The sequence below is a fragment of the Papio anubis genome, chromosome 12, assembly GCF_008728515.1.
Source record: "Papio anubis isolate 15944 chromosome 12, Panubis1.0, whole genome shotgun sequence".
Classification (NCBI taxonomy): Eukaryota; Metazoa; Chordata; class Mammalia; order Primates; family Cercopithecidae; genus Papio; species Papio anubis.
This window is the reverse complement of record NC_044987.1, coordinates 71,634,787-71,661,229: the sequence shown is the minus strand read 5'-3', so window position 1 is coordinate 71,661,229 and position 26,443 is coordinate 71,634,787. Positions and strand designations below refer to the sequence as shown.

The window sequence follows — 26,443 nt, the reverse complement described above, 5'->3', positions numbered from 1 at the left end:
GATTGTCAAGAATCACTGACCCCGATATTTTAGGGGGCTTTCTGCAGCCTCCATGACATAGGGTGTGAGCTGTATTTCAGGCCACCCTCTTGGGCATGCTCTGTGAATTTTGAGGATGTAATAGGTGCCTTCATGTGCCAAGGTAGTCCCAGAAGTCTTTTTAAAAATTGTGGAAAAAATATACATGATATAAAAATTGTTACTTATACATTTTTAAGTCTAGGTTTCAGTGACATTAAGTACACTTGCCCTGCTGTGCAGCCATCACCACCTCACCACCACTCATCTCCAGAACTCTGCTCTCATCCCAAACTGACGTTTGTCCTTTTGTGACTGGCTTACTTCCCTTAGTAGCATGTTTTGAAGGTTCATCTAAGTTGTAGCGCATGTCAGAGTCCCTTCCTTTTAAAGTCTGAATAACATTTTGCTGTATGGATATACTGTGTTTTGTTTATCCATTTGTCTGTTGAACATTTGATTTGCTTTCCCCTTTTGTCTAATGTGAATAATGCTTCTATGAGCATGGCTGGACCAACCTGGAGTCTTTTTTTTTTTAAACTCCACACTGCAACCAGGAGTCTTTTCAAAGCAATATCCTGGTCTTGCCTGGCATTCCCTTGGTCTACCTTGGAGGCATTTATCCAGGTGAGAATTGTAGTTAATGAAGCTCCATAAAACCCACACAAGGGGTCAACCCTGCATTATTTGGTAAAGTGATGGGGTTACCATAACCAGCAACACAAAGCACAGCACTTAGAGCTTAACTGTACAATGTGGTTCACCTAGCAATGATCAAACAACAACTGATGAAGACTAACTTGACAAAGAATTGTTTGAGAGTCACACAGTCTACCCACTTATCTACTCTATATTTTATTCTGGAGTTAAACTGGACTGCCAGAAACAAAATGCTTTGATCTCACTACCCAACGCAACCCAACTAGTCTCTCAACCCAACCCCATCCTACTAAGAAAACTGCTATTGCTGAGTCAGGTTTTTCTTTGTTTTTGTTTTTTTGTTTTGTTTTTTTGTTTGGTTTTTTTGGTTTTTTTTGGTCATGCCCTCACCTTCCAGCAAGGGATGCTGTAAGAAACAGCCTCAAGAATACTAGGGCTGCATTTTCTGAGGAACTGTTAAGACATAATCTAACACATTTCTCAATATCATGGATTCAGTACGAGCTGGAAACTGTCGACAGAGTTAAGCATTAGAAGAAGTTGTGCCTGCTCAGAGACCTGCTGCAAACCAATACATGTTTTTCTCATAAACAATGAGAATAATGATGTTCTGTGTTTCCTTTTGAACGCTGGAAGCCAGAAAACTCAGAATCAAACTTATGATTCAACTACAGCAACTGTCTAGGATTATGGTCTGCCTCTCTGGGGTATATCCTTCCTAAACTGGCTTTGTTAGACCTGATTTTGAGGCTTGATCTTTCACCTTTATAGTTGTACAATTTTGTTTTATGTTTTTCTTGTAAGTTGCCTAAAACCCTCTGGCAATTGGAGGAGAAATGGAGGGAAGGGATGAAAGGCAGGCCGACTTCGTATCTGGAAATGGGGAGCTGGAGCCCAGGAGGATGGAAGGGTACACCAAGGCCACGCAGTAACCAGAGGTGGGGCTGGACCCAGCTGGGCACAGGAGAGAACTCGGTTCAGTGCCAGTGCTGAGCCTCTCTGCACAGCCCCACAAATGGTACTTAACAAATGTGTTTGGATGATAATCTGTCCTTTTTTAAAAGTGTCACTTTTTTAAAAATGAGGGCAAATTAAACATTTCTAGAGTAAATTCAACATTTCCAGGATTTAAAATTATCTATATGAGTTCTTTTTGCCCCAGCCCTCGTTTTCCTGGGAACATTTCACGGACCAGGTGGCAATTCTGCTCCTAACCACCAGGTGGCGGTGCAGGACAAGTTGAGCTCCTGCTCTCCCAGGCTAAGGCTGTGGGGCTGGGCAGGAAGTTTCTGTCAGGTTAGCCTGTTTCTTCCCAGGCTCGTCCAGAAGTTGCCCATAAATCAGACGATTTGGTCCCAAGTTGTTGACTGAATCAAAACACTCAATTCCAGGTCAACTTTGTATTAAACACAAGCTGGGCTGCTAAAGACAGCTACTTCTAAGTAAGCCAGAGCTTGGGCAGCGGTGGCTGGACGGTGTCACCAGCACGGGCTGAGACTTCGGGAGACCACTCAGCCTGTTTGCTCCCCTGTGAAACAGGCTTTGTACTACTTACCCCACAGGGTCATCCTGGGATGAAATGGGCCACACGTATGGGAAAAGTCCTGGCTTATTACAGGTACGCAGTAAAAGTGCATTCATTATTGTGTAGAAGTTTGGGTGCAACCCACAAGCTCCAAACACCGCTAATGGCCCCAGTGCTGTGCAGGTGGTCCCAGGGAGATGATGCCGTCCAGGGTCGCATGTTGTTCAACAGCAGCCCGGCCCAGCTCCCTTCCCTCAGGGGCTATGGGATGCCAGAGGGGCCCCTAAGGAGGTGCCCACACAGGAGGCAGGAGAGAAATCACTCCAGGCAAAAGGGACCTGCGGGCCCCTGATCCCTGCCGGCCTGTGACCAACCACAGCCGGCCAGGCCCCGTGACATCTTCCCCACTGGGATTCCAAAGCTTCTCATGGAGAGGGAAACCAGGCCTGGGTCCAGTCCCCTCACTGCCACTTGCGTCCCACTCCCCAGAGGTCCTAGTCCCACTGCCTTGGAGCCTAAGGGCGAGGCCTCCTGTCACCTGGTCCTCCATGAGGGAAATTCAGCTGTGGGGGTCTCTGTTCCCTCCCTGCGTCCCAGAACCAAGCCCAGTGGGCTCTCTGCTTACCATGCACAGTTTTGGGCTCCTCAGGGCACTGTGGAGAGACCGCCCTGCTCAGGGCCTCCCTCAGGAAGGTGCGCGGTAGACACGGGGATTCTGGCCGCCGGGGTTTCTCTTCACAGGGCTCTGTGTGGGAGGCCTCGCCGCCACCATAGTCAGACTCTGTGTCAGAGCTGGAAGGAGGAAGGAGTGGGTGGGCGAGTCGGGGCCCCGGAACCCACGCCCCAACACGCCCACACTGTGTCCTGCCCAGCACTCCTCCAGCGCACTTGGAGGGCCTGGGCTTAGTCCTGGGCGCCCACAGCCCAGCTGCAGACTTTGTTGTGGGTTGAATTGTGTTCCTGAAAACTCATATGCTGAAGTCCTAACCCCAAGTACCTTCAGATGTGAGGACACCTTTAAGGACACCTTAAAGGAGGTCCTTAAGGTAAAATGTGGCTATTACGCTGGGCCCTTGTCCCATACACCTGACATCTTTCTAAGAAAAGGAAATGTGGACACACACATGCACAGAAGGAAAGCACTATGCAGACAGGAAAAGATGCCATCTACAGGTTAAAGAGGGAGGCCTGGAACAGATCCTTCCCTCCAATCCTCCAGTAGGAACCAAAGCTGCCCACACCTTGATCTCAGACTTCCAGGCTCCCAATCAGTGAGAAAATACATTTCTGTTGTTTAAGCCGCCCAATCTGTGGTGCTTTGTTATGGCAGTCAGAGCAGAACAATACAGGCTTGGCTCGGAGCAGAAGGGGCCCAGCAATGCATGAGGAGCTGTTTGAATAACGCCTGCTCTGCTCACTTGCACCTGTCCCGGAGCATGACTCCCAAGGTCTGTCTGGTCAGATAAGCTCATAATTAGGGACTTGGTCCCAAAACGTCAGGCATTTAAATACTGCTCTCTTCCCCATGGAATGGATGAGGGAATGGAAAATTCTACCTGGGTGGGGGTGAGGGGTGAGCAGTATTTAACATGGGCCTTTAATAACTGGTAGGAATTCAAGTGGCAAAGAAGTGGAGGCAGGGTGTCCTAGAGAGAGGGGCAGTCCAAGCACAATGTTCCAGGATGGGAAAGTACAAAACGGGTCAAGCAGTGACGTGTTAGTGAAACTCTATATATGCACACACTCTCTGTACATGGAAATCCAGCGGGGTTCCTTCCACAAGGCCACTGCCACTCATCTACCTGTGTCTATGGCAGACCCCTTAGCCATCAGAGTGCCCAAGCCTGGCCGGTCATGGCGCCCCAGTCCTGTTCACCGACTGTTCCCAGAGGGAAGTATGTGATGTGGGAGTAGCAGTTGGGGGCCTGCCTTGAGATCCTGACCTGAGGACATGAATTTATGGATATGGTCTGAGACCCTCAGTAGCCGAGTTCCATGTGTGGAGACAGCCTCTCTGCCAATGGCTGTAAAAGCAGCAGAGAGGCAGGAAGGGAGAGTGGTTATTTGAGACTCTGGCTCCAGCCTTGCCTGAATGAGGACCACCCTTGGACTTCCCAGTCACATGAGCCAATGCGTTTGCCTTTGTTACTGAAGCTAGTTGGAGTTAGGTTTATGCCTGTTATTATGGAAACAGGCCTGCCTACATTGAGGCTTAGAAGACTCTGAAGGCTGTGTGATCCAGGGCAGGTCATTTCCCTTCTCTGGGGATCAGAATGAATCACCTGTGGGATGCTCAAGCCTATGTTCCCAAGCCCCATTCCAGAGTCTGCATGGTCAAGACTTGAAGAGCCAGTAGTCTACAACTGCAGTCCCTGCTTTCCCCTCATGTTCCCCCCACACCTACCCCTTTACTCCACTGAGGCCACTTTGTCCAAGTTAACAATGAGCCTCCTGTTGGAAAGTCCAAAGGTCATTTCTCTATACATATCCTACTGGGCTCTCCAGCAGCCTCTGATGCAGAGAACCAAACCCTCCCTCTTGAGACACTTTCTTCTCTTGGCTTCCACCACCCGCCATCTCCTGGTTCCCAGTGGGTTTTGCTAGCTCCTTCTCCACTTGCCTACTGAATGTTCAAATGCCCCAGAGCTCTCTTCTGAGCCCAGCTCTTCTTTGTCTACAGGAAGATATTCTTACTCTGGAAGCAACTCATCAGAGCCCTGGGCTTTAATAGCCTCTAAAATCACCATCTCCAGCCGTGCTTCCCAGAACTTCACACTTACATATTCGACCGCTTACCTGACGTCCACACAGACACCGGCATCTCAAACCCCAACATGTCCAAAACAGAACTCTTGACTTTCTCCACTAACCTGCACCTTCTCTGAAATCTTCCCCACCTCAAGATAACTTTAGAAATGACCATACCAGCCATTTAGTCACTCTAGAAAAATTCTGGGAGTGACCCTGAAATTCTCTTTCCCTCTCATTCAGTCCATTAGCAAATCCATCTCCACTGCTCCCATCCTGACCCCGAGCTGCAGGCTCCCACCTACTCTTCCTGCCTTCATCCTCACACACCCCTGCCTCATCCATTCCCCAAGGCAAGGCCTGCTGACCTGTGAAAACTGTAAATGAGATGTCACTCCTCTACTGAAAACATCTTTGAATTACAGTCAGGCCTTTCACAACGATGTTTTAGTCAGCGACATAACCCATAACGATGGTGGTCCCATAAAATTATAATGGAGCGGAAAAATTCCTATCAACTATTTACGTCGCAGCCCTTGTTAACACTGTAGGGAAAGGTATCACTCACGTGTTTGCGGTGATGCTGGTTAAAAACCTACAGTGCTGCCAGTCAGTTAAGAAGTAAGGAATAAAAAAGCTTATAGAATAAGGGTATAAAGAAAGAAAATATTTTTCCAGCTATTCAATGTGTGTGTGTTTTAAGCTGTGTTACTACAATAGAGTTAAAAAGTTTAGAAAGTAACAAAGTTACAGTAAGCCAACTTATTATTGAAGAAAGAAAAATATTTTTCAGATAAATGTAGGGTAGCCTAAGTGCACAGTGTGATAAAGTCTACAGTAGTGTACAGCAATGTCCTAGGCCTTCACACTCACTCACCACTCACCCACTCACTCACCCAGAGCAACTTCCAGTCCTGTGAGCTCCATTTATAGTAAGTACCCTATATAGGTGAGCCATTTTTAATATTGTATACTGTATTTTTACTGTACCTTTTCTATGTTTATATATGTTTAGATTCACAAATACTTACCATTGTGTTACAGTTGCTGATAGCATTCAGTACAGTAACACAGTGTACAGGTTTGTAGTCTGGGAGCAATAGGTTATACCGTATAGCCCAGGTGTGGAGTGAGCTCGCCCATCTAGGTGTGTATAAATGCCCTCTATGATGGTCACACAATGACAGAATCACCTGATAACACGTTTCTTAGAACATATCTCGCCTAATTAAGTGATGCATGACTGGATACCTGGAACACAATTTAAACTCCTTACCTTGTCTTATAAGCCTTGCTCCTGCCTGCCTTCCTGGTGTAATCTCTTATTCTTCTCCCACTCAGGGTGTACCTGCCACACTGACCTTCTCTTACCTCTGAAACACGCTCACTCTCACCCAGGGGCCTGTCACTAGCTGTCATCACTTCCTGCATTCCCCTTCTCCCTTGGCTGTCCCTTCTTGTCAACCAATTCTCAGCTTAAATGTCACCTCCTCAGGGAGGCTGTGGAAATTTGTCTGCAAAGATGGTTGCAATCATTCCCCTTAGATCTATGCCCCCTTGCAATGGGGGCTTTGCAGCTCTTCCCCTAAAGAGAGAAGCCTATTTTCCACCTGTTGAATCTGTTCAGGCCTTGTGACACGCTGTAGCCGATCAGATGGAACTGGAAAAGCACTGTGCAGTGTCAAGCCTGGGGCTCGGGAGATCTTGGATGGTTCCCCTCTTTCTCTTAAGGCCACAGAAACAAGGCTGGGCTGCCAGTTGGAGGATGAAAGACCCATGGCCCAATAGCCCTCTGTCACCCCAGCTGACACTCAGACTCCAGAGCAGAACCCTACTGGCCCAAACACACAGGTGAGCCCACCAAGGCCAGAACTGCCCAGCTGCACCTGGCTTACTTGGTCAGGCTTGGCTTACTCTGGTCTACTTTTTTACACAATCATGGTGTAATGGATGGTGGTTGGTTTAAGTCACTCGCTTTGGGGTTGGTTTGTCACTCAGCATTATTGTGGGCATCAATAACTGCTACAGAGGCCTTTTCCTGGCCACCTAATCTAAGGCAGCTGACCAGCCACTCTCTAGCATATGTGTCTATTTTATTTCTTGACCTGGCACATATGTGATGCTTTTCTTGTTTAACTACTTACTTGCTTCCTAGCTGGCTTCCAATGTGACGAAAGCCATGGGAAAGCAAGGACCTTGTCTTGTGTTGGCCGCTGCTATTTCCTCAGAGTCTAGTAAATAATAAGCAACCAATACCTGTTGTTGACTTACCTCTTGAGTGAATTCAGTGAATCTGGAGGAGTCCTGGAGTGTGCATGGCTAATAACCACTCCAGGTGATTCTGATGCAGGTGATGAGGACAGCGCTCTGAGAAACAGTCACCTAAGGCACCAGGGCTTCACTCCTCATGTTCCCCACTCTGTATCCTAACCTGCCCAGCCCCATGCATCACCATCTTGCAGTGGGCAGGCCCTGGGGACAGGTGACACCCATTCTGCACCCCTCACTACAGTCAGCATGACACTGCCTCCTGAGAAGAGCATGGGGCCAGGCCCTTTCCCTTCCTGAGAAAATAACAATTGCTAACACTCAGAGTGCGTATGATGTGTGGGCACTGTTCTATACACTTCCTACAGATGAATTCTGTGAATCTTACAACTCCCTCTGAGATGGGTACCATGATTGTCACCATTTTACAGATGAGGAAATGGAAGCACAGAGAGGCCACACTGCAAGCAAGTAGAGAGAAGACCCAATCCCAAATGCGATTCCCTTCCTCCAACCCTGCTTCTGTCCCCATCCGGCAGCAGCCTGAGCATACCTGCTGTCCTCGCTGGTGACCAGGACACGCACAGCCAGCACATCCTGTCCAGCTGCATCCTCCCCAGGGCTGATCCTCACCGAGGTCCACTCGGAGGGCAAGGGAGAGGCGGCGTCCCCTTCCACATCACTGTGTTGTGGCTCAGAGATGCTCTTCGGCCTCTTGGGGGAGGTGGGCTCATCTGCTGAGAGGAGAGCAGGGTCTAGAGAGATGGTGCAAATGAATGACCCAGCAGGACTCCTCCAGGGGCTCGGGACCCCTCTAGGCCCGGGGTCTACTCAGACACTCCAAAGCTGACCTTCTTGTCCTCTGTGCCACTGCTGGAACCCTCAGCCCCGAGCCCGCCAGATGCCCAGGCATTTAGGGCACATCTCCCACATGTAGGGCGCGAATGCACAGATTATCCCATTTAGTCCACAGGGAAGGTTCTGAAACATTCAGAGGGGCCATTCTGGGCTAACCAGTCTCTGAACTGCTGCTGTCAAGACAGCAACATCCAACATGTTGCTAAATCCAGTGGTAACATCTCAGTTCTCATCTTATTTGACACACCAGCAGCATTTGACCCAGCTGGTCACTCCATCCTAGAAACAGCTCTCTCTGCTTCTAGGATGGCAAGGCCTGCCCAAACCCCAGCCCCTACTTCACTGGCAATCTCCTTTATTTCCTCTGCTGGCTCCCCCTTCTTCCCTTGATCTCGTAACACTGAAAGATCCCAGGACTCAGTCTCTGAACCTCTTTTCTTCTCTGTCTACACTCATGCTCTTGATGCCCTCATCTGGTCTCATGGCTTTAAATAACCCTAGACAACAATGACCTCCAGATTTCTATCTCCAGCCTGGACATTCCCGATTCTAGACTTATATAGACCACTGCTCACTTGCATCTCAATCTGGGTGTCTAATAGACACGTCAAACTCAACAAGTCCGAACCGAGTTCTTCATCTTCTCCCCCAACCCAATGTCATTGTCTTGCCTACAGCCTTCCCCCTCTCAGTAAATGGCAACTTCAGCTTCCTGTTGCTCCAGCCAACACCTCGCCAGCATCTTTGACTGCTCTTGTCCTTTCATTCTTCATTCAAGGCATCGGCAAATCCTGATGGGTCTGCCTTCAAAACACGTCAGGAATCCAGACTCCTCTCACCACCTCTCTGCTTCCCACCCCTGGTCTGGCCACCATTGTCTTTTGCTTGGATCATAGAAACTGCCTCTGCCTGGCCTCTGTCCCTGCCCTCTTGCTGTGCCCCACCCCCACAGTCTATTCTCAACACAGCAGCCAGGGTGACTCCATTAAAACCTGAGTGAGATCATGCCACTCCTCTGCTTAAAATCCCCCAATGGCCCCTCATTCACTCAGAGTGAAAGCTGAAGGCTCTACCGAGGCCTGCAAAGTCCAACCTAACGTAGTCCCCAGTGCGTACCGTGACCTTGTCTCCTAGCACTGGCCCCAGGCTTGCCCTGCCCTCACCATGGCACCTCTGTGATGCTCCTCCACACTCTGGGCACAGGCCCTTCTCAGACCCTTGCACTGCTCTTGCTTCTGCCTGGAAGGTGTTAATCCCCAGACATTTCCATGCAGGCCTCACTCACTGGCTGTCTTCAAGTCCTTGGTGGAACGTCACCTGCCCTGACCATCCTATTTAAAATGGCAGCCCATGCCCTCAGTGCTGTCCACTCCCCTTGATTTTTAGTCATAGCGTATCTCACCCTCCAATAAACTATACAATTTCCTTTTTCATTTTGTTTATTGTCTCTTTCTTCTATGACTAGAATGTAAGCAGTAATTTTTGTCTGTTTCATTTGTTGCTAGGGTGGTACCTGGTGAACTGTAGGTGTTCAGTGAGTGTCTGCTGAATGAGTTCATGAGCGAATGTGCCCAGCTCTGTCTTGGCCACTAACTAGCTGGGTGACCTCATCTCCAGGGACAGTGCCCAGAGAAGAGGTGTCATTTTTCCTCCCTAAGGTGGAGCCTTCACCTGAACCTGGCTCCCTCTCACTTCCCTCCGCCCTCTCCACAGTGTCATTCTTGTGTTCTCATTTGTCTACTGAGTCTTTCCTGTCTGTATTTAAATATGCTGAGTCTCCTGTCTTAAGAAAACTTGTTTTAATCCCAGTCCTCACCCCAAGCCCCCAGCCTACTCTTTCTTCTTCCTTCCCAGCCAAGCTTCCTGGAAGGGTTGGCTACACTCTTCTCTCTCTCTCCTCTTCTTTATGAACCCCCTATTCCTATCATCCTGCCTGTGCCTCCACCACTCCCAGACTGCCCCCAGCACAGTCCACAGTGACCTCCTTGTTGCTAAGTCCAATTCAGAGGACTTTGGGGGTCCTCCTGCGGTCCTTGAACCTGCCCCGTCCCTGCTCCCGGGGACACCTTCTCTCCCTGTCCCTCTGGCTGGCCATCTCAGCCATCCAATATTCCAGCCAACTCTTAAACAACTGGGTTCTCCATGCATCCACCTGAGCCCTCTCATCTTTTCACCCATGTGTTCTCTCTGGGAGATATAATCTCTTCCCTAACTGTATTTACCACCTATGAAGATGACTCAAGAAAATTTGATTTTTATGTGAAATCCTCATCTTAAAATATCAGACAGATCAAAATAAAACATGTCTGCAGCAGACTGAGCAAGTGGGTTGCTAGTTTGTAGCCCCCTTGGTGTGCATGGATGCTTGCTGTGTGCACGTGTCTACACTTCTAAATTAGTGTAACTGGGGATGGAAGGCATTTGAGGAATATAATCGGATGCTTCACTAAATAATAATAATGACATGGCGATGGTGGTGGTGGTGGCAGCATTAGTCATAATAAAAGCAGTAGCAGCTTACTTTTACTGGGTGCTCAATATATACCAAGAATTGTTTGAGCATTTGACATGTATTAAGTCTATTAAATCTCACCTGATCCTCTCAGAAAAGCATTGTTATTACCCCCATTTTCCTGCTGAGAAAACTCAAGCATAGAGAGGTTAAGACACCAGCACACGGTCATATATTCTGTCAGAGGACAGGGCTCAGTCTGCGTGTCTGTGAGCACAACAGAACCACGAATGGACAGTGTTTCGCGGGACCTTTGTGCTGGGAGTTTTGGCGGGAAAGCGCCCCCAGTTCTTTACTCCCTCCCTATAATAGAGTTGCACTCTATGCTGTGACTTTGCAGTCCTTCCTGCTGGAGTTGGTGGGGTGTATAGCCCTGCCCCATGGACGTGAGGCTTGGCGGCAAGGCTTGCTTTGACCTGTGGCAACCCATGGATGGGACGTGAGCAGAGGCTTTAAGTGGGCTTGCTGGTTGGCTGTCACTCATGCTCCTGCTAGGTTTCTATGAAAAGAACTTGTCCCAGGTGGCCACTGCCCCTTCAGTCGGGGTCCCTGATGGAGGGCACATGGAACAGACCTGGGGCCAAGCTATAGCCTGGAGTCAACCCTGTCAATCCCTTGGGGCCTCCCTCGCCCGTTAGACCTACAGCCTGAAGCAGAGCTACCCAGTCAACCCACAGACTCCTGAGCAAGAAAATAGGTGCCATATGCCACTGAGACTGGGGAGGCTTGTTACATAGAATGACTGTGGCAAAGACCCAGCTCCATGCCTCGCTTCTTATGGGCCTGTGAGCTGTGTGCTCAGATGCTTGTATATCCAATAGGTGCTGTGTCCTCCTCAGATCCAGGCCTGTGCTAGGGGTTTGGGAATGAACCTGCCACCAGTCCCTGCCTTCAAGGATCTCTTTCTGTCTCACAAGGGAAATAAGGCATGTTCACAAATATCTACGTGATAAGATAAAGCATGTAAGAGTGAGGCATGGAAGAGGCAGAAGGGGAGGGAGATCTGACTTCCATGCAATAGCAGCTTTGGGTTAAAGGCACTGCTATGATTGGGCTTGGGGATGAGGGGAGAGAGTGGTGGAGTCCAGAGTGGCCTAGTGGAATGAGGTGGCTGCAGGTGGCTGAGGTAAGCTCAGCTATGCCAGGCTGTAGAGGTACCAGACCCACAGCCACCACACCTCAGAGTCCAGACCAAACCTGTGAGGAACATCCAGCATCCTGCTTTTCTCTTCCCTCCTTCCATGAAGGGATGGAACAGACCAGGGCTCAGCCTGGCTCCCTGGGCTCGAGGAAGGTGGAGGGTGCAGCTGACAGATGGCCTCTCAGAGCATAGGGCTAGGGCCAGCGTCTCTCACAGTGAACCCAGACATCAGGGCAGGGGGAGAGGTGTTGTGGTAGAGACTTGGTAAAAAAGAAGCTGGTACTTCTTCTGGGCCCCCTTTTGCCAATGTGCGGAGGCAAAAAACCCCAAAGGAGGCCAGGATCCTCCCCCGCTTCTGCTGTTTAAGACTCAGGCCATGGCTACTGCTGGGTTTTATGGGGTTCAGTGCCACCTCCAGGAAGAAACTCCTACAGTCAAGTGGCTACTTCCAGATATCTCTTTCCATTCCCAGACAGCTCCATCTGTGTGTGTATAACAGTAGTAATACTCGTAGTACTAGTACAAATACTGGACATAATACTAATGACAGTAACACTGACTCATCGAGTGCCCATATGCCTTCATCCACCCTAGCATCCCAATAGCCCTAAGAGAATGGTATTAGCATCCTCACTGGATGAGTGGAAAAGAGTGAATGCCCACCAGGCCAGCCAGTGAGCGCACAGCGCTGGGTGTCACCGCAGCTGGGCCTCCGGCTGCTGGGCACAGAGCAGCTGCACTTGTGGCCAGCCCCAGGTGAAGAGCCAGGTGTGCTCACCTGTGCTTCGTGCCCATACCACCAGACCTCTTGCTGCTTCCCCGAGGCTGGCTGCTCTTTAAGACTGCCTGAAGTCATCTTTGCTCATTTGGAGAATCAAGGACTCTAATGGGGGTTGGAGGTAACAGGAGAGGAGGTACATAGGAATCATGGGTGAGGAGAAGGATCCAGCACCCCGCAGGGCAGCTGTTGCCAGCCTGTGGCATGAAGCAGCTTTGCCCAGAACTGAGCACCTCAGCCTCATCTCAGCGCTGGCCAGATACCTGCTCCCTAACAAAAGATAAGACTCCAAAAATCCTAAGTTCCGGGTCCAAGGCCTACCTACAAGCCTGGGAAAGGCAGAGCCAGGCAGGGTCTGGGGAAATGTCTGTCCTCACACACGGCTCCCAGCAGCCAGGTCCCAAGGCCCTTTCCTGGCCAGGCCTCTGCCGCAGGGTTATGGAGAGGCATGGGGCTCCCTGGTTCTGCTGGTGAAATTGCTGCTGCTTTCCACTCAAGTCTGAGACTCTTCCACTCACTCCCAGAACCCAGGGAGATGACAACACAGCAGGCCTCCTGTGTGCTGCTATTAACCCCACTTTGCAGGAAAGGAAACCAAGTCTTGGAGGAGTTACAACACTTGTCTAAGGTCACATAGCTCCTAATGGCCAGAGCCATCTCTGGCCCCTGTCCACTGTTCTCTCTGCAGAAAAAAGTGGAGAAAGAAAGCAGCAAAACTAAGAGGATCAGGATCCAGTCAGGAAGACAGGGCCAAGCCAGGGAGTTCAACAGAAGCGTCCAGACAGGAAATGAACTGCAACGGTGCTGGAAGAGCTGAAAGCCTAACAGGGATGATGAGGCAACCCAGACAGGAGCAGCAGCAGGCCACTGTCCCTCAGCAGCAGAGGGACGAGGAGAAGAGCTGGTGCCACCGGAGCCCAGAGGCCACAACACTGCTGCAAGGCAGGGAGCTGAGAGGGACACCCTGGCCTCCCCTTGGATCCTGCCCTCCAGCCCCACACCAGCGCGTCCAGCGGTCAAAACTAACAGTAAGCCAGTTGCAAGGGAGCTAGAAAATGTAGCTTGCAAGGGATACGCCTTTTCAACACAGTGCCCAGCCAGAGAAGGGCGGGGAAGGCATCTGAGCACACACAGGCAGATACCTGGGATTCTGAGCAGAGCGGCCTCTTTGCCCTCTTGTAAGTGGGGATACTACAAGCCCCCAGAGGGATGAAGGAGGGTCCTAGGAAGATGCTTGTGGCAGGCAGTCCTTCTGTCCACTGCCAGGGTATGTCACAAATGCTCTGGGAAGGAGACTTGTCGGTGCCAGAGCCAAGGTCCTTTTCAGTGTGTGGCCCTTTAGAGAAAAGGCACAGGTGCCAAGATGGGCTGGCTGCCCTGATGGGGGCTTCTGAGAGTGACTCCTCAGGGTGCAGTCATGGGAATGGGCGTCTACGGATCTTCAGGGGGTGAACAAATTGATGGGCAATCCTGGGCCTCTGGCCCCTCTGCCCTGGGGCATGGCTGCCCTGCCTTGCTGTACTCCTTCCACGAGTGGGCCTGGCCTGTGTGTGTAGGTGTGCAGATACACACGGACACACGCTCCACTGCCCACAGGCCAGGGTGGATAGCATCATTCAAGGGGCCCTGGCTGGCCCTAGCAGTAGCCTTCATGCAGGGAACAATACATTAAATGTAAACCTGAAGGAAGATGCAACCTTTGACAGGTAGTGCCAAGCCTCAGCCCCTTCCCCACGGCCCTCAGCAGAGCTGAGCTGCTCCTCCCGTGAAGCCCTCATCCTGGACACTGGGCCAGACACAGGGAAATTCTGCCACAGATGGCCGGCAATCTGGCACCAGCCCCTCAGCACATGGCTCCCTCTGGACCCCAGGACTCCTCCTTTGAGGTGAGGGGTAGGGGCACACGTTGTATCATCCCAACAGCTCTGCAGCCTCCAGAGTGTCAGGGAAGCTGAATTTCTTTGCTAATGGCAGCAGGTCTGGAGTCTTTTTCTTGGACCCTGCCTCTTTTCTTCCCTCTTCTTCCACCACTACAGGCATTGTGTCTGGCCGGCTGTGAGCCTCGAGCTTTGGGCACAGCCAGGACCTATACCCACGTTCCTCTGAATGAGGTGGGCAGGAAGAACTCTAAGTTTCTGTGAAGGCAGCCGAGCAGCAACCCCATAAAGCAGGAATGAAAGTAGCTTGGGGCCCACCGTCCTTCCCTCCTGTTCAGATCCCGGCCAGAGCAGCAGCAAGACCCCAGCACTGAGTAAACAATCCCCATCCTGCTGCCACATGTCCCCAAGGGAGTCACAGCCAGGGCCTGGTGTGGGTTGGGGTGGGAAAAGAGAAAATCTGCTCTGACACTTCTAGGCTCCTACAAATGGAAGAGTTGGCCTGTTTATCTGAGGGCGGGCAGGCAGCCTCTCTTGGTCTCAGTTACAGGCACTTGAGGATAACTGGACTCAGGGGATCAAAGCCATGCTGAGCCACCCACATGCCTTGTCATGGGGGCTGCACCCTCCAGCCCAGGTTATGGTGGGTGGAGTGTTCCCCACCCCGTCCCTTGTCTCACATCTGCCACCTGGATTCCTGTGTCAAGACCCCAGAGCAAGGCACAGTGAACAAGGGACAGAGGATGTGTGTGAGGCCGGTGGCCTGGGCCTTGATGCCCCAAAGGGGATGCTGCTGGAACAGCTCTCTGCTGCCAACCTTGGCTTGTCCCTGAGGGGAGGCATCCAAGGCCCACCTGGTTCTGTGCAGACCCAGCTCTCTCAAGAGTTGTACATGAAGATGATGCCCCTCAGAAGGCAACACAGAAGCAAAATCAAAACTCCCTTCTCACAATCGGGAGTCTGCAGTGGCAGCCAGGACACACAACGTCAGATTTCTCTTCCTCCCGGTCTCCCTCCTGAACCACACTGGATGCCAGCCAGATCTTCCCCAGCCTGAGATGGTTGCATGCTCTGCAGTCTGAGGTCCAGGCCAGAGGGCATATATCCTAAAAACATTTTTTGAGGACCCACTATGTGCTAAGTACTGTTCTGTCGGGGTTATACAAAGCATTTAAAGGCAACCAAGATCCCTGCCCTCATGGAGCTTACATTCCAGCAAGGTTGGAAAACATAAATAAGCAATACACATAATAAAGGAGTGAATTACACAATACGTTGAAGGCAATAAATGTATGCAGTGGAAAAACTGTCTAGTAGGGTAAGGGGGAGCAGGGATTGCCGGGGAGTGCAGGTCTCAGGACTAAAAATAGACCTCACTTGTGGGTATTGGAGGACACATGGACAAATTTGAATAAAGGACAGACTCAGCCATATGAATGCCAGGGAAGCACGTTCTTGGCAGAGGAAACAGACAGCACAAACACTCTAAGAGAGAATGTGGCTGGGTCAGAGTGTATAAGGGAAAGTAGAAGAGGAGGTCAGAGTAGGGGCCAGACCCCACAGAGCCCTTCGAATCCATCATGCCTTTGGCATTTGCACACAGTGAGCTGGAGAGCTGCTGGAGTTTTGAGCAGCAGTGAAACATACATTCTAAAAGGATCATCCAGGCCAGGCACAGTGGCTCACACCTGTAATCCCAGCACTTTGGGAAGCTGAGGTGGGAGGATCACTTGAGGTCAGGAGTTCGAAAACAGCCTGGCCAACATGGCAAAACCCCGTCTCTACTAAAAATACAAAAGTTAGCTGGGTGTGGTGGCAGGTACCTGTCATCTCAGCTACTCAGGTGGCTGAGGCATGAGAATCACTTGAATCCGGGAGGTGAAGGTTGCAGTGAACCAAGATCACTCCAGCCTGGATGACAGAGTAAGACACTGTTTCAAAACAAACAAATAAATAAAAATAAATAAAAGGATAATTCAGCTGTTTTGTTGAGGATGTTGAGGGGTGAAGGGAGAAGCAGGGGCCCTCAGAGGGGTGGCTGCAATAACTTGGATGACAGTGGGCGGAGGTCGGTTAGTGTAGAGGTGGTGAGGAATGGATAGGTTCTGGATGTTCCTCAAATTTGCTAATGGATTTGGTGTGAGGTCAAGAGAAAGAAGAGTCAAGAATGACTCCAAGGCCTTTGGGCCAAGCAACAAGAAAAGGGGAATTACAGCCTCCAGAAATGGGGAAGGCTAAGGATGGAGCCTGTTTTGGGGAAATCAGCAGTTGGAGTGGACATTTGGGCTGGACATGCGCAATAGACATCAGGTGTGGATGTTAAGCAGGCAGCTGGGCACAAAGTGAGAGCCTGTGCCCCCTCTTTGCACTCACTAAGGCAAAGCCAAAGTCCGCTGGCAGGTGGTGGCAGGGAAAGGGAGCTCCAGAGCTGAGGCCTGGGTGTCCGAACGGAGATGGCTGTTGCCTTTAAGAAGGTTGGGGAATCAGAAACCTGGAGAAAAACATGGTGCCACCAGTGTGAATTGGGACCGCTGTCTAGTTCCCAACCTGAAGGTATCCTGTCAGGAGTTCTGAGCCCCAGTTAATCGAGAATGCCCGAAAAGTTTTCCTCTGGGCTCTCTGTGCTGTGCAAAATCAGGAAAGTGCTATTTAGAGCATGACAAAGAGATCTTGCTGTCCTGAGAGCCAAACACCTTGGAAAACCCTACGCTAGAGGCATCCTTAGCCCCAGTTCACAGAAGGGACCTGCGCAATGCCACTGAGTCCATACCAAGTGCTGGAAGCAAAGCCTGGGCTTTGGTGGAGCCCAGACCCTCATCATGCACCGAGGTTCCTCTTAGAGCAGGCACCTGACTCCTAGCCTGGGCTGTGGGACTCAGTCCCTTCTCAGTGGAAGACGTGGCTCTAGACTCGCCTCTGCCTCCTCAGTATCAGGAGCTTCTTTAACATCAGTACTGACCTCAAGGCTGACACAAGGAGGTGAAGAGCTAATGAAGTTCTGCACATAAAGTTCTTGGCCCAGTACCTGGCACACAGAAAATGTTCCCTATATAACAGCTGGCTGGGGGGTGGGGGGCAGTAAAAGATTTAGTAACTTCTTTTACTTACTTAAGCCTTTTTTTTCCCTTAAGTTGTAAAAATGAATGCATTTACAGAAATAAAGGGGAACAGCCCACCCACTTGGCTTGACCGACTTACACATTCAAGTTTCACAGAGATTTATTTCTTCTGCTGGATTATTTCCTCATGATAAATTCCCTGCAGTAGAATTATTAGGCGGAGAAGTCAGAGCCCTTTTCTGGATCTCAATCAGGGTTGCCACAATGCTTCCCAGGAAAAGATTCTCCCAGTTTACTTTTTACTCAATACTTGGGATGAAGTTCATATTTTTTTCTTACAGTCAGTTTTACTTTTTTCTTTACTAATTCAGTAGATGCACCATAATTTTTATTTTCTTTTTGAGACGGAGTCTCACTCTGTCATCCAAGCTGGAGTGCAGTGGCATGATCTCAGCTCACTGCAACCTCTGCCTCCTGGGTTTAAGCGATTCTCGTGCCTCAGCCTCCCAAGTAGTTGGAATTAAAAGCATGTGCCACCATGCCCAGCTAATTTTTTTTTAGTAGAGACAGGGTTTTGTCATGTTGGTCAGGCTGGTCTTGAACTCCTGACCTCAAGTGATCTGCCCGCCTCAGCCTCCCAAAGTGCTGGGATTACAGGTGTGAGCTACCGCACCTGGTCCATGTACACCATAATTAATTTACTTCCTTTAAAAACCAAGTAGGAATACTTTTGTAAATACTTGCTTTTTCTTTTTAGTGTTTACTTTTAAAATTTGCTTAAGTGTAAACCGCCTATTCATAGCCTTTGCCTATTTATCATTGACTCTTTAATCAACAAATATTAACTGATCATTTGCACTGTGAGGGGTGCCCAGGAACATCTGTTTTAAATGAATTTTGAAAATATCATGCAATGAACTTCTTTGTTATTACATTTAGTTAATTTTTTTCCCTAGTCTAATGGTCTATTTAATATTTTATTATTCTACACTAAGTTTTAAAAATGTATATAATCAGATTTGTGCCATGTTTTTCCTATGTGTTCTTCTTCCTATTAGAGGATTTATGCTTAGAAAGTTGTCACCCCATTATCTATTCAATATTTAATTTCATTTAATATTTAATTCTATGGTTTTACCTCTGAAATTTTAAGTCTTTAATCCAATATCTCTGAATTAAAGACTAGTCTACTAAAACTATGTATGTAGAATGCAATATTCAAAAACACCAAACCAAAACCAAAACAAAATGTTCAAATAAGTATGAGACAGCTGACTTTCACAAAGTTGATTACACTTCTCTATGAGGATGCCCCAGAGACTTGACAGGCAAATGAATCTTGTGAGTCTCCAGGGCTGGGGAGGACTGGCAAGATCGGTATAAAATATCCCTCGAATGTCGTGACTATGGACCCCTTTGTTGGTGAAGCACCTCTTGGGGTGTCACGCTTTGACAATAAAGTGAGGATTTTTGTCTGCTTTACTCCCTGCTGTATTCCTAGTGCATTGTAGATGCTCAGGAAATACCACCTAGTTGAACAAACAAATAAGCACATGCAGTAAAATAGAACAGATCTCATCCAGTATAGCAATACTGAGCCACATCTCTAAGGTGCAGGGAGGTGCGGGGACTTTGCATGGTTCGCTGCTTTATCTAGGGCTTAGAATAGGCCTAGGACAAACATTTGCGGAATAAATGAATGCATAAAGGAATGAGTCACTTGCACAGCCCAGCACCTGACTTATAGTCCCTAACATCCCTCCTTGAATGGAAGTGGGAATACGTCACCCGGGTAAGAGTACAGAACCCTTCGTCATGACCTGAGGCAGCTCTGAAGGTAGATCCAGGCATCAGAGACCAGAGCCTCAGGCACACCCATCTGGAGGTGCCAGGGACCTCATAAAGTCCACAGGTGACTTTTCATACCAGTGTCAGAAGCCCAGCTACACCCAGCCAGGAAATGGCAGGCATCTCACCCAGGGGAGGCTGAGGACCAGATGACTTTGGCACTGCCCAGGCTAGCCAAGTGAGGCTCCAAATCTTTCCCTTAAACACAGCCTGGAGTTGCCCAGGGCCTGCCATGAGTGTTCTACTTAGGGTGGCACTAGGGCAGGGCCTCCCACCATAGGCACTGAATGCCCTGAGCCTTTGGGACAGGAGAGGTCTCTTAGGATGGCAGTGGCTGTCCATCTGACGAGCACACTGCCAACTTCATTGCCATCCTGAGACTGATGCCCAGTCTTTCCTCCTTACCTTCCACTCGCCACTCAGCTGTGGACCAGCACGAAGTGTTCAAGACCAACCTTTGCTAAATAGGAGCCTAAATTAGTGTAAGGTTCACAGGGAAAGCCCTCCTGTAGAGCCACGCTTGGGTGTGCGGTGGAAATGGGTGTAGATAGCTGTCAATACAGTCTGTTTCTAATCGCTGAGGGGACACCGACCCTCACCCACTATGCCCAGCATCTAGAACAGCAAAGTACAGTGAGTGTTCAAGAAAGAGACCCCAAAGCCTGGCCCAGGAGCATTGATGACAGTTTCCAAATATTACCCCTGGGTAATATTTCCTTTCAGAGCGCCCAGCGCAGCCCGAGAGTCCTGTGTCACCTCAAGTGCAAGTCCCGCCAGCAGTTTAGGGAAAATGAACCCCCTACACCAATCCCTGTGTGTGAGGTTTTAGAAGCTTCCACGGCAAAGAAGAGAGGAAACAATGAGCTTTATAAAGAACAATATTTATTTCCATTTACAGCATCAAATACCATAAATAAAGCTAAACATTGTTTGTTTTGCTGTGTGCAAAATACAGGGTTCCGTGTGGCACTGTAAATGATTACCAAAGGTCACAGACATGCGTTGTGATGAGATGGGGAGGCTAGCTAAAGAGGAGGCTGAGAGGGGAGGAGGGCACTCTTTGGTTGACATTCTATAAAGGGAGGGAGACTCTGTAAGAGAAGATAAGACAAGAGCAACGACTTCGTACTGGCCAGGATCTGCACAAGCGCAGCGAGTGTGCAGCATGCAGGGCCAGGCAGGCAGGCCCAGGGGTCAGGGTGGTCTGGGCCACATGCAGGACAGACGCCCCCACAGCCTGAGACCCGCGAGGGTTGCCCAGGACAGCTCCACTGTGCTTGGTGTGTTGTTTCTCATTAAGAGCACGCTGGTGATTATCCTGCTGCGCCAGGTACAAGAGGCAGCAGAAATGTGTGCTTTAAGCAGAGTCACAGGGGCCTGGGGCTGAACTGAGTCATTTCTCAAAGATATCCCTGCCTGGGATGATGATGGCTCTAATTGAAGCTCTGGCATCATCTGGGGCTTTATGAGCCAAGGGACATAAGAAGAACCACAGCAAAACCCTTGCATCTACAGTGCAGGCTGCAACCAAGGCAGGATTTGCTAGAATACTTGTGATTACGTGTTCAACCTACAGAGCATGGCTCAAGCTTGGGATGAGGCCTGAGAGTAATTATGCTTTTTAAATCCCTCCAAAGAATCACCTATGGTTTTGATCAATGACATTAACAATCTTTACATTAAAGCCAGTTTAACAAGGGGCTGATATGTATGAGCTTTTGGAGGCTGCTCGATAGGTGTTCTTTTCAAAGGTGACAGAGGCCCCCTCATGGTACTGTCTCATGATCAAGGTCGACCCTCCCAAGAAAGTAGGTGGCTTCGCAGGTGCAACTGGAGAAGCATGCACACAGGCAGGCCCAAGGGAGAGAGGAGAGGCGGGGCATGCACTTGGGGTAGACCAGGCTGCCGGCTCCACGGGAAATGAACACAGACATGGGTCTCAAGCTGGACACTCCCTCATGCTGTTAGCCAACCATGCCACCATATGAGTCCATCAGCATGCAAGACACTCACAGTTAGCACAACCAGTACCGCTGGCCGGGAGGACGGGGTGCGGAAAGCGGGTTGGGGGTTAGTACCACTCTTTGAAAATTGGCAAGAAAACCAGTCACCTTAGAGCAGAAGTGGGTGTCAGCCAAGAAGTGGGTGTAGCACTGGAAGGCTGAAAAGAACTGATGGCCATGGTGTAAGATTGGAGAGAGAGAGAGAAAGATGGAAAAGAGAACTTAGTGTGGGGAAAAAAGGAAATGATTAACATCACGAGAAGGCACTGGAGTTGAAAATAAGGCAACTATTGAAAGAGGGAAACTTCCTCTGAAAGAGTCACTGTTTGCTTGGACGAGAGGAACCTTTCTGGTTGTGACCAGCTACTTGTTTACAAGAGAGGATGCACACAGTTTGCATCTTGCTCCCTGATATCCTCTCGGCCCGCAGTTTACTCTAGTGTCTCCTATTCATTCTTGAACATGTTGTGGAGGCCTAGAGGCATTCACCCTCTGGGGTCCACCCCTGGGTGTTGGTGCTGCCCACCAGAAAGGTTCAACATCTCAGAGCATACAAACATCTCAGATTTCCGACAGGCACACCCTGTCTCACCACAGTGATTCAAACCAGTCTCCTTATGGCTGTACATGACAGTCTTAGAGATTCTGAGTCTGGCTTCATGGAACACTCCACAAAGCATCTCAGCCTATCCTGAGCTGAAGATAATCACAATAACATGGTCATTCACATCATGACCTCGAGAATTTACTTTCTGTACTCAAACAAAAGGAATCAAGGGTTCCTCCCCCCATGCTGAACACTAAAATCCCAGCAAAAATTGGAGAAAACACAATGCAAGTCATCAGACTGAGAACAGTGCCAATAAGGACAGAGGCGCCAGTTCCCACAGAGTTGGCCATGGCTATGCCTCTGTTTTTCCCAAGGATTTCAGGGAAGTGTTTGTAGAAATGTACCTCCTCCTTTCTTCCCGCCCCACAGAAACTGTCATCTCAAAGCTCTCAAAGGTTCTGGCTCCTCACCCACACCCAGGCACACCTCTTAGTTAATCCAGAGGCATCTCTAGTGATGACTGCACAGAGCTATCTTGCGCCCAGCAACTCCAGATACACTGAGCCCTGTAGATGGCCTTTCTCTGGCAGCCCCTTGATTGTTCAGCCAGACCCTGCAGCTGTGTATGTCTAGGCAGCGTGGAGCAGGGAGAGCTGAGGACTCTTCTAGATACCCAGAGTGAAGAATGTAGGTGGGCCTGCATGCTCATTTTAACCCTTACTAAGGCATATTTCCTTTGGATCAGTCCAAAACCAGCTTCTACTCCCAGCCTTCCCTGCCAGTCAAGATACAGTAGAGCTTCCCCTGGAGGTCAGACCCATTCCTTTCCCAGGGCATTGTGAAAACGGTTTCTGTTTTGATCACATATGCATCGCAGCGGAGCAGCTAAGCCGTCAGGATGTCCACAGGCAACGCTCACTGGGCAGGTCATGCTTCCCAGCAATAGCCTGATGTGCTAACAAACCCCCTCAGTCTCAAAGGACACCACATGAGTGGGCGAAATCTTCCACTCCACTTGGCCTGACCAATATGGACCCTGCAAGGCCTTGGCTCAGCCTGTAGCCTGGGCTGGGGGATCTGCTGGGAACCACAGGGGCTAAAATGCCATCAGCTGAAAGAGCTCATCTTCAGCACTGCATCAGCTCCATGGTCAAATGCCAGTGGGCTTTCACTGCACTGCCCATTAGTGGAAAGGGAAAATGCATGTTTGTAGAATCTGTTGAAACCCCATGGTTCTTTCTCATTTGGCTGTGAGTTGGTATGGGGGGGAAAGCCTTTAAGCTACTATTTAACATCAAAACAAGGGAGCAAAACAGTCCTCCCCACAAGGGGACAGATAACAACCAAACACACACTACTCCCTGCTTTTGTAAGTTGAATTCTATTCTGCCCTTCTACTCTTTTCTTCTAAAATAATTATGCTTTCGTGTTGTAAAAAGTATCCTGCTGCTGACAAGTGGCATCTGGGTACCTAAGCCAAAAGGCACTGGTCAGGAGATGGCACACTCACTTCCATATGTGTAAAATCTTAAGTCATCCACTTTGCAGGCAGTGGCTCTGATAACTCACTGCAATGTTCAAGGGGTTTATAAAACTGGTTATAAGCTTCAAACCCATGTTAAGAAAAATTGACACTCATAGAAAAAAATGCTTTCTCTAGGCTTATTAAAATTTAAAAAATTGAAATGTAAACCCAGAAGTATGGCTCACTTTGGTGTACATATATATAAGTACAAAGCTACAGAAAAGATCCTTCATATCGTCCCTGGCCCTAGCACCGTGAGTAGATGTTCACCCTGATAAGGCCAGGCAGAGGTGGCCCATGTGAAACTCTTTGGCTTTGAGCTAATTGCTTAGAGAATGCTAGGCTTCCTGGCCAGAGCCTGAGCAAACTGCAAATGCACTGCCATCTGAAGCCTCCCTGGAAATGTGAAGGCACTTTGGGGCGGCCAGGCATGTCAGCGGAGCTTGACTGGGAAGCACCTGAGCACCCAGTTGCAGATGCTCTCGAGGGAGCCCTCAGATTCCCTGTACATGGCTGCCAGGACCTCAGAGAACGCCCAGAGAAGTGGCAGCCCCAGGCTCAGGAGCTCGTACATGTAGCAGTAGTTGTAAGCATTGTCCCTGATATGGAGGCCAACGGCTTGCAGGAGTCCCTGCATCCAGTTACACAGGTCCCTCGGCAGCCTGAGGGGCCAGCCCAGCGCCTTCCTAAAGAAGGAGGTGGAGATACCTGGGGGGCTGCCTTCCAGGGTGCCAATGGCGGCCACTGCGCAAGAACTTTCAGTGGGAGTGTCTCGCAGAGGGGCTTCCTGCTCTTGCCATGTTGCCTCCTCCTGAGAAAGAGATCGAAATGAGGGCATTAGTCTGCAAGTCTTCCAGAGGACTACTTCAACAAAGCAAGCAGGGAGCCAATACAAACCGAACTCGCCAGACCCTGCAACCAGCCCCCACAATAATCTCAGCCCCCCAACTCATGCTGAAGCCGGTGCTGAACACGGGCACTTTTCTAGGCGGCCAACTGACCATAAGAGTCACGGGCCTTCAAAAATATGCATGCCTTTTGATCGGGAATCTGACTCCTAATGATAAATATCAAGTAAATAATTTGAAATATGGATAACAATATGCATACCAGGATGTACACTATAAAAACATTTGTAAGATAAAAAATTCAAATGACATAAAGACCCAGTAGTGCAGAAGTAGTGAAGTAAATGATTGACCATTTATAGACTAGAATCTTCCAAAGGCATTAAAAATTATGCTCCAACAGGATTTTTAATGTCATGGGAAATTATTCTTGATATACAGTTAGTGAAGAAAAGGAAGAATATAAAACTGTAGGCATAGGATTCCACTTTGGTTAAAATATATTCCCATAGAAAAAAGTCTGGAAAGGGATGTTACAAAATGTGAACTGCGGTTTTCTCAGGGTAGAGTAGTTACAGGTGATTTAACTTTGCTTCTTTATATTCTCTCATTCCCATGTTTTTACATTGAACCTATATATTTGGGTAATTAGAAAAAAGTTTTAAGTTATGGGTTGTTGCTAGTGGTAGATGATTAATCAAGCTCGAGAGAAGATATTTGCTAAGAGATGCCAGAAGAGATGCTTCCAGAAACCATCTATAAATTCAGTGGGCTGGTCACTTGGTTGACTTCGAGAGCCTGGGAGAGGACTTAGAAAATGTAGACGGGTCGGTCCTATACCAGGCATTCTTGCAAACAGCACCTTGTGGCCAGGTGGGTTCCAGGTACGGAGGGCCACGTGGCTTTTGTGTGGCTAAGAGTATCACCCCATCCCTGCCACATGGGCAAGCTCTTCCAGGCTTCTTATGAGAAGCCATCATGGCTACCGTCCTGGGAGCTCATCTGGAATGGGACACGCCCCAGAGGCTGTGGAACAGACTGAAGCAAAAGAACCCTCCACACCAGTAAGCAGAGGTTTTCTTCTTTATCTGTGAGTCATCTCAATCCCTCTAGGGCCAGAAAAGCTGGCCTAACTTTGAGGATCACTGGAAACCCTTATCAAGGGGCCCTCCCTGTTTCACCAGCATGTTTGAGACAAACATACCTCTCTTTGTTGCTTCAACTCTGCCCGTCTCTTCCGTTGTTTGCTATTGGTTTTACAGTGAATGAAGTGAGGCTTGCAGTAAAATTTGCCTGTAAAAAGAGGCACACACATCCAGAAAAATTTTTCTCCTGTAAACTAGAGCCACAGTAGACAAAAGCCAAGTGCACACCACTGTCCAAGTCAGAAAATAGCAACGATGGAAATAGCCCAGGGTGGCTCAAACTTGGGAAATGGCTTCCATCACCTTTCTTAAAGAAGTGGCACTGAGATGAGGTAGGAGGTGCCTCAGAGACAAGCTCCAGCAATGGGGGCTCTCCCGGGGATGTGGCTAAGACTTCAAACCATGGAGGCTCCCGTAGGACGGCATGCCGGCACCCAGAGAGGGCATGGGAGCTCTGAGACCCTACTCCCATACCACACCCCATGCCTCTTTTCCATCTGGCTGCTCCTCTGCATCCTTTATAGTAAATAGGAAAACATTAAAAAAAATCCTCAAAGCAAACTGAGGCCAAGTTTCTTCATAAGACCAGTTGCCTGGCAGCAAAATGGACAGCTTCGAGTATGGACACCCTGAATCTTTCTTTGTGGAATACCTGGTGGGTGGGAAAGGCTGAGAGCAAATGGCAGCAGTGATGGTGAGGAAAAGACCCAGACGGGGCACACACTGGGAAACTGGCCACTGCCCAGGACCACTGTGCACCTTCCAGAAAAGCCTTCCTTGCTCACTGCTATGCTGGTAACAGTAGCAATAGTAAAAATTGTAACAGGGACACTTACATAGGAATGACTGTGTGCCAGGCACAATGCTACGAGCTTCACATGCATTAACTCGTCAGTCCTCACAACCACCCTGAGAGCTAAGGACTACCATTAACCTCATTTTACAGATGAGGAAACTGTTTAAGTAACAGGCCCAAGGTTCTATGGCTAGGAGGTAGCAGTTTAGTTTGAGGGCGTGTATTGAGCGCCATGCTATACTGCCTCTTGTTATAGATGACAGAGCAAATGTCAAGCGCTGAAA

General features: G+C 49.2%; 1 protein-coding gene across 40 annotated transcripts in view; it reads right to left on the bottom strand.

The window, feature by feature from the left end:
• Nucleotides 1–26,443, bottom strand: part of MICAL2 (microtubule associated monooxygenase, calponin and LIM domain containing 2) — a 295,251-nt gene that overhangs the window by 69,991 nt on the left and 198,817 nt on the right. For 19 of the 40 annotated variants that reach the window (XM_017948611.3, XM_017948609.3, XM_017948605.3 and 16 more), the window contains 4 exons: nt 25,423–25,511; nt 24,079–24,181; nt 7,773–7,974; nt 2,829–2,995 (listed from right to left, as the gene is read on the bottom strand). In XM_017948611.3, coding sequence (XP_017804100.2) covers nt 2,829–2,995; nt 7,773–7,974; nt 24,079–24,181; nt 25,423–25,511 — 561 coding nt within the window. Of the gene's footprint in view, nt 1–2,828; nt 2,996–7,772; nt 7,975–20,154; nt 24,182–25,422; nt 25,512–26,443 lie in introns of those variants that run through there. The other 21 variants (XR_002517066.2, XR_002517069.2, XR_002517067.2 and 18 more) reach the window with 6 other exon arrangements.